The following is a 12,707-nucleotide window of genomic DNA, read 5'->3' as shown; positions in this document are numbered from 1 at the left end:
TTACCAGAAGCTGGGAATGGGTGACAGGGGATGGATCACTTGATGATTCCCTGTTCTGTTCATTCCCTCTGGGGCACCTGGCATTGGCCACTGTTAGAAGACAGGATACTGGGCTAGATGGACCATTGGTCTGACCCAGTACTTCCGTTCTTATGCCCACACAGAGACTCACTGAAGTCATCTGGGGCTCAAGATGGGAGGCAACAGGCTGCTGTGTGGATAACTTTATAGAACTGGGGCTTTAGCGCCCAATCCTGTGAGGTGTTTGGCACCCTCAATTAACTTCCACTGAGATTAAGGAGGGTGCTCAGCATCTCACAGGAAGGGTACTTTGCGCATGGCATGGTAGGGTCCTGAGTGAGAAAGATACTATTGAACAGTATCACGTACTGCACATTGGCAGAGCTATTGTTTATAAAGATGCTTGTACCAGTGCCGCAAGCTATCCCATGAGCCATAGTTTTCTGAGATGAGTTTCCTGTAGCCCAACAGCACTTTGAGACCTAGCCGAAGACAGCTGAGAATGCACACGTGTGGCTTTAAAATGTGACCAATTATATTATTTTTCAAATGGAAAAAAAAAGTTTATTTTTTTAAACAATACATTGAGAGGGGAAGAGAGTTTGTTTAGCTAAAAGTTTTGTGTGTCCTTTCTGGCTGACCTAATAGGAGGGCTGAATCATTATCACAATAGCATTCAATCAAGGCCATCCCATCCTACTAAAACTTGTACTTGTGTAAATGTAGAAGAGATTTCTCATGTCCCTCCCTGATCCAGGAAAAGATATTGGTCCTGACCAATAGGAGACATGCAGTACTGTTACAATGCTAGCTTCTCAGATGGGCAACCCAGGGAAACCAGCCCAGCGTGAGATGGTTGGTTTGGCTAGAGGGCATGTTTGTGCTCATTGTATTGTCATCGCTGCCTGTCTTCGGTCTTGTAAATTTCAGTTGTCTGCCAACGCACAAGAATGAACATTTGGCTGGCAACATGTTGATATGCAAAGTGGTTTAACCCCAGCCTATCACAGCTATGAAAGGTTGTGTCATAAAACAGGTTTAAGACAACCTTTGGGAGAGGAGGAACTCATTTAAATAATCCCTCTTTCCCTAACCAGCACTTTATGGCCCAAACCCATGCCAAATAATAGTGTAGAAACTGTGTATTCTGCATCCTGTCAGAGTTCTTTGGGAATTGACTAAAGCCCTGATGCTGCAAAGCAGTTAAGCATGTGTGTAGCTCTAAGCCCACGAGTAATCCTATTGGCTTCAATGAGACTACTTCCGTAAAGTGCTTTGCTGGATCAAGGCATGTATCTTGATCAAGGCATTACTGTAGGTAAGGAACAATAATGGCCCAATAATATGCAATAGGTTACCTCAGCCAAAAGGAAATTTTACTGTGAAGACAAATAGAGCAAGCTAACCTGTGATGAAATGGATCTTACTCGACTTAATGGTAGAAAACATCCTCCCCCTTTGGTTTTATATAGTTCATAAAATAAACTATGAATACTTTGGTTTCTGCCTATTGCAGTACTCAGCATGCTTACTACAAATTATGAATGCATATTTTGCTGAAAACCTTAACAGGTGGTGGCTAGCTCTTTCCCTTATGAAGTAGCATTATCTAAACACACCTCTAAAGATGCACATCAGCTTAATCCAAAGTGGAGAATTAACCCAGAGCTGGAAAGATAGGACTTTTGTGCTAACTACATTTCAATCTCAAATGGCAAACTAAAAAGCTGTCATTCTGTTTTGTTGGGGAGGGATGGGGGGGGGGGGTTGGTTGTATTTTCTCACCCAGAATAATGTTCTGAACTAATGGGTCTTTTGGAAGTTTGGGGTTTTTTTATTACATTTTACTTATTTAAAATCCAACACTCTTTGCTCCTCCCCTACTGCCATCTCTCAAAAGAAAGGATTTAGGAAGGACACTTTTTTATATTTCACTTGGACATTTTGGGCTAGATTTTTATAAAAATGTGTAAGCAAGTCATTTTGGCCAAGCAACACGTATGTGCATCAGATAAAATGGCTTTAATTTCAGACTGAAATAAACCACAAATAAAAGATGAGAGAGCAAGGGAACACACAGACGCCCACGCAAAGTCATGCCTGCTCTCATGCATATAAACTCTAATGTTCAGAGATTCTGAGCACCTACAACTCTACCTAAAATGAACAGGAACTGTAGCTGCTCAGCACCTTTGAAAATCAGGCCAATATTGTGTAAACTATTTTTCTCGTGATTTAAGACACAGGTTTTAGTTACTAGCTCATACTTTGAGCTGTTCTGTATATGCTCCATAAGCCCCTGGTTCAGCAAAGCACTTAGTGCATGCCTAAATTCTATTGAAGTCAATGTGTGTGTTTGCACCTGCTTGGAATTTCTGTGTGTTTTATTGCACACCCTATTCCTGCTTTTCACGTGTGAAGATGACAGCCTTTTGAAAATCTAGCCCTAAGGGATTTTTGCTTTATGGGGACTCATGCAGTAGTTTTATAATGTAGGAGTTTTCTTTCATGTACACTTCAATGGAAGCAGCAAAAAGAAAAATTGCTTGGTCTACAATAGTGTTTTAACGTGGCAAAGCTGCATAAGGTGACCTTTATAACTTTGTCCAAAAATTCCTTGCCATGTTTATACTGACTTGCTGAAAACTTCTTTCTTCTGGGAAATTTTCCCCGGCATCATCCTCTGCAAAAGTTACAGCTTCTACAAATTTATTACTATAGAAATCTCTTTGCCTGAAGTGGCTGTCATGCTGCTTTCTCCTTCTGTCATGTGGGAGTTATTTGCATTGACTGTTGTTCATATGGTTCTTGTTTCCGTACCTCTGTTTGTATCAATTATGCATATCTTATTTTTAAAAGCCCACCAATTAGAAATGTTTAAAAATTAAATTCACACTTTTAAGCAGCTGGATGTATGTCAGTAGTAAAGTATTTTGAAAAACCTTTGCTTTTTCACTGTGGGATACATTTTTGCCTAATGGAGTTATGATCGGAGAAGTTTTTCCAAAAGAAAATGTATGTAAATGTCTATTTTATATAAAAGTGAGAAAACAAACTGTGTCTAGTTTTGTTCTATCAGGTGTGGGGTTCGCCTACATCCTACGATAAACCACCAATGGATTCTTTTACTTAGGATCGTGTTCTACCCCCTTACTCTGCTGAGTAGCACCTTATTGCACAAATAGTACCATTAACTTCAATGGGACTGCTTATAGAGGAGTGTGCTCTTCAGTAGAAGTATCAGAAACTGGTCCATAATAAATAGCAAATGGGACAACAATCAAAGGCTGCATGTGGGGAAATGGCAACAGCTGGTATATACTTAAGCAACATCATCAACAATTAATCAGTTAATAAACACATTACTACAGTGATAGGTTCTATGTATTAGGAGATACCTGGAGGAAATGTGTCCGATTGGCTTAGGGCTACAGAATAGAAAGAAAAAGAGATGGAGGAGGGAAAAACAGGAAATAGAATCTCATCTCATCTAAACTTCTTGCCTGAGGTTGTCACCTTTTTCAGGGCAATGGCCAGGCCATTGCATATGTTTGTAGAGTACCTAGTACTATGGGACCCCTTGCTAACCAGCACCTCTGGGCACTATCACAGTACAGATGTCAGTAGGCATCTTTGCTGAAAGCCTATTTCCAATCAGCCCAAAAACCTAAAGCCATGTACACAAGTTATGCTGTGTTCTGCCCTCATTGTATGTCTGAATCCCCTTTAGGGAACTTGCGTGTGCGTTGTGAAGTTGGAATGTACCCCTTAACATTCTTCAGTCCTTAGGTGGCAAAATATTTATTAATAGAGCTTGTTGGCTAAACCACTCAAGAGGTCAACGTTGTGCCTATAGAGGTTCCTGGCACACTGCACAGCACTACACTTCAGAGAAAACATGGTCCAGATCCTCCCAAGTGGATCTTTGTGTGGCTTTCCCCCTTTAGCACAGGAATGTCTTCCCTCTGTTGTCTGACAAGGGTCTGAGGCTCCATAGACTTCAGGTGGCAAAACCAGAGTGGGAGGACATTGAAAAGGGCACAGAGTTGTTTCCCCTTTGTATTCCCTTCATGGCCATGGCAGAGAAGTCACTGATGAATCCATCCAGTGGTATTGCTGCTTCTGCTGATGTCATACCACCACAGATGGAAGGAGTTCGGGGGAGTACTAAAGCAACAGCCATCTTGCCAGGATTGCTCCTGTCCCTTCACGCAGAACTGCTGGGCTGAGGGGCATGGCCTCCAAAATCCACAGCCCCCTTAACTCCTCCCACCAAAGGGGACACTTCCAGGTAAAACTCCACAAGAGTAACTTCTGAGAATTTTTCCACAGAATGTTCAAGCTCCATGTGCAAGTCTAAATATATAATTCCTACTCTGCTGAGTGGTAGCAGATGTTGGGGCCTTGTAGATTGACTGCCTCTTGGAGACATGAGTGATGTGGAGTATAGGTATATTTTTAATGCAGTTTATTTTATGCTAACTACATTAGTCCTGGAACAGAGATGGTCACAGACAGCATGCACACAAACTCTCCTTTCAAGAATCTCAGCCCAAATGTGAATGCCCAGTTCACAGAGAATGACTCTCTCCCCAGAATTGGCTCCAGTTAGAGATTGAAGAAGAAAACAAAACTCCCTTGCTGCTTGCCATAGCCCACCTCAGAAGAAACTACATCACAAAACTAATAATTCACACATTTCCTCAACAAGTGTATACTGCTGACATGCTAAGGCACGCATATATAACAGCATTCCCTGGTGACTGCTACCATAACTAATAGGCCACTTCCTTCCCCTCCCCCTTTACTAATGTTGAAGTAGTACCTTACTCTGCAAGTACCCCAGTGAAATCAAGGATACTATTTAGCAGGAGGAGTGAGAATGGTAGCAGAATCCAGCCCAATTAGAACAGAACGTATTTTCTTTGTCCTTTAAATGCTTATTGTAGGACCGATGAGCATTTCAAAGCCCCCTACTTTTGCAGCTCCTCTTTGTAAAGGTGCCTCAGCACATAAACTAGGGGAGCCAAAGGCTTCCGGGATGGGTAAGCCAATGCTGGGGAAGCACATGTTATTTCTGGATAATGAGCTGCAGGTGTGTCTCTATGCTGACTAACCTACACTAATTTCTAGATTTACTATGCACAACTATGGACAGATTATATCTGAATCCCAGGGCACTGTGCAGTTAGGTCTGTTATTTGTTGCTATCCCAGAGCTATTATCCAAAACAGCTAATTGACTCGCCACACCTGCACAATATATTATTTTCTTTCTACATACATTGTTGCTTAAGGCATGAGATTATTAGTCTCACGACGATAGTTGTTCTGACATGGGCAGATAAAATACAGCAGGTATTTCCATAGTCTGGAAAGTTTACTCAGAGCCCGAGATAATAGGTCCTAACTACCAGACTCTCCCAAGGGTTGGGTATGATGGGATCCAGATCCAACCCATGCCTGCTCTTGATTTATTTAACACAAATCAAAGCCAGCTCTAGCATTCTCTCTCTGTCTGCTGAAGCAATGCATTTTTAATCTGCAGTTACACAGAGGGGTGACAAGATGGGATTTTCAAATAAAGAAACATGCAAGTGAAACAGCATTGTAAATCTCACAGACTCAAATGAATTAGGAACTATAAATCTGAAAATGGCCCAGGAGGGAAACTGAATCAATTTTCTGACTCCATCAAGTCTGGGGAGGTGGGGGTGTCAGTGTCACTGTGGTGTTAACATGTGGGTTGTCTCTGGTACAACCAGGGACAAGATGTTAATAAACCCCCTGTTCACTGTTACAACTGTTAAATGGTTTAGTGTGGTCTGGGTTTTATGTTATCACTGGCTTACTTTGATTGTAACAGCCACCATTCCAAATCTATTAACCTTTTTATTAAATACACAAAAATAGATTTAAAGCATTTGAAATGTATTAAGTAAGGCATTCATTTTAACACTATCCCCTATTCCCTTTAGTCATGTAGTGTCTTTGCAGGGGAACAGCCTCCCCGCCCCCAGTTTCACAGGTTTTTAGATGGTATTAAAGATGGCCTTTAATGTACACTTCATGTATTACCTGGCCTTTTATGGAGAGGAAAGAGAAAAAGTTAGTTGCGCTGGCCTGGAGCTGATGTGGTCGTTGTATCCTATTTTCTTTAAGCCAAAATGAGGCAAACGCACACAAGGGGAGGGAAAAGAATAGCAAAATTAGAAAGTGCAGCGTCTGTGGCTTGTGCTTTCACTTGCAGCATCACTGCTGGAGACACACAGGCCCAGCACACAATCGTATCAGCGCAGCAGACCTGGCAGACTTTTATCAGTATTGGGCTGTTTAAGGCATTACCTTGAATGCCTTTCTGGTCACAGGCTCACAGCAGAACTTCAAAGGTTGTCTTGGCCAGGTAAGCCAGACTCTTCTTAGACAGAAGACAAAAGGACCGAGATAGGCAAGAGAAGAAATAAGTTCTCGAAGGAAAACAACATGGGGGAAGGCTTATGACCTATGGCTCACATCCTGGATGTTGTTCAGAATTTAGCTGAAGCCAATGGAGGTGGTGATATTAGCTGGTTCCCTCTTGCTGGCCTGGTCTGGTAAGGATGCCTTTCAGGATCAGAATAATGAAGGCCCAAGGGTGTCATGGTGAATCCTTGTTTTCCAGGAGACCGTGCATGTGCAGCCTTTATTGTAAAGCTTGCCTCTTCCAGCCCAAACATCCCATTTAGTGACACCTGGCATGCGTCTGACAAAGTGGGTATTCACCCACGAAAGCTTATACTCCAATACATTTGTTAGTCTATAAGGTGCCACAGGACTCTTTGTTGCTGGACAAACAGTGTCAAAGAAGAGAGGGGACAATCTCAGCCCATTAAAAGGAACCAATCAAACTACATTTTGCTGACTTTAACTCTAAACATTTCTTCCCATTTCTAGAACTGTTCAGCTTATTTGTTATGCCAGCCAATGATTGTATCAGGGGCCTTGAATAGCCCTTATCACAGGTTCGTCTAACTTAAACAGTCTAGCTTGCCCCAGTCTGATTGTTTCCAACATTCACCGACTTTCATAAACAATGCTATGGAAGCTGAGCTGGCTTTTTGTTACCCTCTCGCCTCTGCACAATAACGACAGACAGACACCCACATAAAATTATAGGGCCCGATCTTTAGCAGGTGTAAACTGACATAGCTCCATTAAATTAGCAGAGTGGAGGGAGGTTACTAGTGGAGTTCCTTAGTGATCAGTCTTGGAATCACTCTTACTCCACGTTTTGATTAATGACCTTGGCACAACAAGTAGGAGGGTGCTAATGAAATTTGCTGATGATACTAAGTTGGGGAAGCATCATCAAAACAGAGGAGAAGCAGAACATTACACTGGAAGAGCTGGCTGGCCTTGAAGACTGGAGTGACAGAAATGGGATGAAATGCAATAGTTCAAAGTCTATTGGGGTCAATAATAAGAATTTCCAAGCTGAGGATTCACCAGCTGGCAGTGACAGGAGGAGGAGAGAGAACTAGGGGTATGGGATGATCACAGGATGATTCTGGGCTACCTACGCGATGCGGCTGTGAAAAAGGTCAATACGATCCTAGGATGTATCAGGGCGAGGCATTTCCAGTAGTGAAGCATTAATGCCATTGTGCAAGGTACTGGTAAGACCTTGTCTGGCATCCTGTGTACAGTTCTGGTCACCCATGTTCAATGATGAATTTAAACCAGAACAGATGCAGAGAAGAGCTATTATAATGATCAGAGGAATGGAGGGCCTGTCTTCTGAGAGGAGACTAGAAGAGCTTGGCTTGTTTAGTCTAGCAAAAAGCAGGCTGAGAGTGGATAGCAATAAATTAGGGTGATAAATACCAGGGAGGGTGAAGAGCTATTTAAGCTAAGGGCCAAATGAGAACAAATGGATCTAAGCTGGCCATGAACAAATCCAGGATGGACATTAGACAAAGGTTTCTAAGGCTGAGGGTCTGGAACAGCCTCCCAGTAGGCATTCTGGGAGTAAACAACTCAGTTTTAAGAGCAAGCTGGAAAAATGTATGAGTACAGTTGTCTAATGGTGGTGTATCTGATGGTAGGGGGCAGGGCTCAATACCCCTGTGGCTCACTATTATGTTCTGTAACCCACACTTCAGGGTTTCAGCCAACCACCATCCAGGGAAAGAAAGAGATTTTCCCCCTGGGTATTCTGGGAGGGTTTTTAAAAAAATCTCCTTCCTCTGACACCACAGCGATGGCCATGGTTGGAGATGGGACAATGAGGGGAGGGCCAGAGATCCGAGATGGTACCAAGCATTATCTGTCTCTCTGAGGTGCTTGGCTGGTTGGTTCTTGCTCACATGCTCAGGGTCTAACTGAAAGTCATAGAGGGGGTTGGGAAGGAATTTCCCCCCAGGTCAGATTGGCAGGGACCTTGGGGTGTTTTCACCTCCCTCTGCAGCATGTAGGTGCTAGTCACTTGCCAGGATTATCTGGGTACATCTCACTTCATCATTTCCCTGCCATTGCAGGGGCCTCGAGCACCTTGGTCTCTCCTATTCTCTGCCCATGGCACATCATGGTCTCATCTCCTGTAGGGCTGTAATACTTTGGTCTCATTTTGGGTGCTAGGTGGTAGTCTTGGCCTGTTGCTATATAGGAGGTCAGAGTAGATGAGCTAGTGATCCTGTCTAGCTTTAAGCTTTTTGACTCTGTGATTTAAATGGAACTGTTTAGATTGAAGCTTGATGCAGATTAGGCCCATAGTGCTACTGTGCTTCATGAGGGGGAGAGGAGGTGAGGGGTTGAAAGTGTTTGCTTCTATTTTCTTTGCTTGCTGCTTCTCTAGGCATTCACCTCCTCCCAGACTCATGTGGAAGGAGGTAAATGCCTAGAGACAGGCAGCCTTGCGAGGCTACCTGGCAATCCTGATTAACACGCTGTTGGACACCATCCTCCACCTTCAGTCCAATTTAAGCCAGTGGAAGATGGGTACAGCGAAGGGCAGCTGAGGTGAAGATGAGACTCTGATGACAGCCTCCCAGACTCTGCAATTGGAGTTAGGAGCCTAAATATCTTTGAGGATCTGGGGATGATGGTGTTTCTACAGCAGTAGCACCCAGATGACCAAGGTGTGTCAGGCTGGATGCTGTACAAACACATAACAAGAATAGTCCCTGCACTGCATGCCTCTGTTTCCCCTGTAAAAGGTGGATAGTTATGCCCACCTTTATACAACCCTTAATGATTCTGTTCAACACCATCCTCAGAGCTGGAATTCAAAAACTGCCCATGGAGCTCTTAATTTGTGTCATGAACAGGTAAATTGTGTAAAAAGGTTAGTTTTCAAAAAGATCATGTCCTGTTCTCCCAGAAGGGCAGGCTAAAGCCACCCCGATGCCTTCATACTTCCCAGGTAGCTGTGAGTAAAGTAGGCAACACCCCCACTCTGCATCGCTGCCCCATACCCCTTCCCACCAAGCGAATGGTGACTAGTGTCATAACAGGATTAGGGCACAGGGTTACTGGAATCCTGGGAGCTAAATTCTTTCTCAGTCAGCTACTTAGCATGAAAAGGTAAAGAATGGGCATATTTCAAAATAGGAAGGCTAGAGCCTGGGGGTGATAATGACAGGGAGAAAGAGGGGGACAGATGCAGAAAGCAGTCGCTACTGCTTACAGTGCAATCTCTGTAGAGGGGCAGAGATCCTGCAGGAGTATTCTGCTACTGCTAATGGGGTCACCTATTTAATAGAGCTCCCCAGGAGGCCTAACAGAGAGGGAGAAATGGTGCAGGCCTGAGAGAGGGGGTGGAGTCTAGATAGAAATTGATTGGGACCCTCTCTACAGGTGGCTGGTTTGCAGCCCTGTGACTCCACCTGCTGAGGCTGATTCAGCCCATCATCTATTAAGGGATCCTGGCAGTGGAGCTACAGCTGTGGGAAGGTTTGGACTTTTTATAGGGGGCAATGAAAAGCAAAGCAGTGTAGAGGGGAAAGGCTAGTTGTGTTAGAGGTTCTTTTTCTAACCCTCCCCTCCCTTGGTTTTTGCTGGATGGGGGTGTCAGTTTGACGTTAGTGTACTTTCATATGGCCATGGGAGCATCTGTGCAATCCCTCCTGTTTGTTTTTCTCTCCGCTCAATGTGGTAAGTGAGTCCCTCCCTGTTCCAGCTCAAGGGTATGAAAGCAGAGACTGTAAGAAGCCTCGGTGCTGGGTTAGGCAGAGCTCTGCCCAGGAGGCTGGGCTAGAATTCTCACTGAGCCCCTGCATAAGGCCGGAAGGGAGCTGAAGGATTTGAGAGAGTTACTTTCTTAGTCTAGAGAAGAGGCAAGAACCCCAGCCCCTCTGCATGGACCAATTTATGCCTCAGAACACAGGGTTGTGCCATGTGACTTTATAACTTGCGAGCCAAGTTCCAAATGAAGTGAGAAACTTGGTCAAAGCTTAAAGTTTGTGCTATCAAATGTCAGACCATGAAGCAGACACCACATAAAAATTCCCTCTGGGTGGTTTGCTTCACAATTGTTCCCCTTTCCCTGCCCCTTATAATTTTGTCTCTTGGTGGCTGATATCTGTGATGAAATGTAGTCAAGTGTAATAGGAGTGGTCTGTATACTATGTGTCGTCTTGGCATCTCAACCACATCAGTCCCTGATCTCCATGTGCAATGGTTAACTAGTTCAGGGGTTCTCAAACTTCATTGCACTGCAACCCCCTTCTGACAACAGAAATTACTACATGACCCCAGGAGGGGAGACCAAGGCCTGAGCTTGCCTGTGCCCCGCTGTCCTGGTGGTGGGGCCCAAGCCCCAAGGACTTCAGCCCCAGGCAGGAGGCCTGTAACCTGAGCCTTACCACCCAGGACTGAAGCCCTCAGGCTTTGGCCCTGAGGGGTGGGGCTTGGGTTTCAACTTTTGCCCCAGCAACTCTAAGCCAGCCCTGGAGACTCCATTAAAATGGAGCTGTGACCCACTTTGGGGTCCCGACCCACAGTTTGAGAACTGCTGAACTAGAGAAGTTCTGTATGATCAATTATATAAACTGCTGTAAATTGAATAGGAGCAGCTGTTACCCCTTCCCTGTACTACCTATCTGCTACAACACCTGTTCTTTTTCTTCTTTCTCCAGGAGAGAGCCCCAGTCACGCTAAACTGTAATGTGTACAAATGATGATAAATAGGCTGAATCCACTAAACTTAAACTGGTGACCTAAGAAAGCACTGAACAAGCTGGGGCTCAGAGCAATGTTCTTCAGCTGATATTGTTTGTGTTCATAAAGCCTTCCTACGTGTCCTCCTTTATTAACATACTAATGAATATATGCCTTGACCCCCAAGACCTTCACTAGATTATAAGGGACTCTTCTTCCCAGAAATGCTTGCGGGGGAAAGGGGTAAAATGGTGCATGTTGGAAGCACAGTAAATTCTTCAGAGCAGAGGATGTCAGGCAGGTAACATTGTACAGGGGACTCCCATGGCCCTCAGAGCAACTTACAAATGTTTTTCATGTGAAGATCACAATAAATAAGCTTGGAAGGATTAGATGTTGGTTTCACTGTACATACACACAAATGATGGAAATATTTTTCACCAACTTAAATTTATGGATAGACAAAGTAAGAAGAATGCTTTTTGAGAACTGAGTTTGATTTGATATTTACTTTGTATATTTTGACATGGGATAATGCCAATGTGTGTTTTTAATGGTCATAAAGCTTTCATTTTTGAATCTTGTCTCCTGTCCTCAAATAATTATCTGATTTCCCTGATAATTTTGGGAAACTGAAAAATTTAAATGGATAAAAATTAAAAATGCTTAAAAATAAACTTTTTTTAAAATGATTTCAAAAGAAAATATCATCTAATTCTGCCAAGCCTAACAATAGAAATCCTGGCTGGAAATGACGTAATTAGCTGTGAGACTGTCTAGCATGGCTAGTTCTCTGCTGTTCCTTCCACTCTGTTATGGTGCGTGCTATTCCTCCCTTGTTAGCATGGTCTCTCTCCCCACCTAGATCAATGGTCATCTCCCATGAAAGCCTGTTTATTTTCCACCGCTTACAACAGTCCTGACATGTTGCTAAGCCAACAGTGCCCTTAGGCATATGCATCCAGGAGTCCCTTATCTATACATCCAACCCACCAAGCATGGGCCTAGTTATAAAGAAGAGGGATTTACCCCAATCAGAAGGCTTTGAATGCTGCTTCCTCTTTCTGAGGTCATTCAGGACCTTTAGACTAGTGGTGGAAGGGAGCGGAAAACATTTTTCTGGTGACTCAGTGGTAACAAAATTCAGTTTAAAAGCAAGAAGAAAATATTTGCTATGCTCTGAGTGGGACTCCAGCTTGTTTCTCTGTAGAAAACATTGACATAAGAGTTCTGTGGGAATGGAAGCTGCTTCTGGAGAGATGCTGGTTCCCAACTATTTACCATCCTAGTCTCAATTCCACAGGACAAGTTCTCTATATGGCTCACCAGGAAAGTAATAGATAAGGAAATGTAGGGCTTTAATTTGGTTTGAACTCATACAAAGCTTTCTAAAACCTCCATGGTGTGATCCTTCGTTTCTGATGCCAATGGCGATTAGCCAAATTAAAGAATGAGCAAACAAAACCCCTTCAGGTTTGTGTGGAACCAAGATAAATATGGGGTCACCAATGAATGACATTCATCCACATTGCAGGGCAGCGTTAGGGCTAA

At 43.6% G+C, this 12,707-nt stretch overlaps 1 protein-coding gene across 7 annotated transcripts in view; it reads left to right on the top strand.

Annotated features, from left to right (window-relative positions):
* Positions 1-9,941: 9,941 nt before the first annotated feature.
* The window catches only part of OVCH1 (ovochymase 1), a 54,317-nt gene continuing 51,551 nt past the window's right edge, over positions 9,942-12,707 (top strand). For 6 of the 7 annotated variants that reach the window (XM_039508249.1, XM_039508245.1, XM_039508274.1 and 3 more), the window contains exon 1: positions 9,944-10,151. In XM_039508249.1, the coding sequence (XP_039364183.1) occupies positions 10,094-10,151 (58 nt within the window). In that variant the 5' untranslated portion in view covers positions 9,944-10,093. Of the gene's footprint in view, positions 10,152-12,707 lie in introns of all 7 variants that reach the window. The other variant, XM_039508285.1, reaches the window with a different exon arrangement.

This window comes from Mauremys reevesii, linkage group 1 (genome assembly GCF_016161935.1).
Source record: "Mauremys reevesii isolate NIE-2019 linkage group 1, ASM1616193v1, whole genome shotgun sequence".
Taxonomy (NCBI): domain Eukaryota; kingdom Metazoa; phylum Chordata; order Testudines; family Geoemydidae; genus Mauremys; species Mauremys reevesii.
This window is presented reverse-complemented; position numbering and strand designations above follow the sequence as displayed.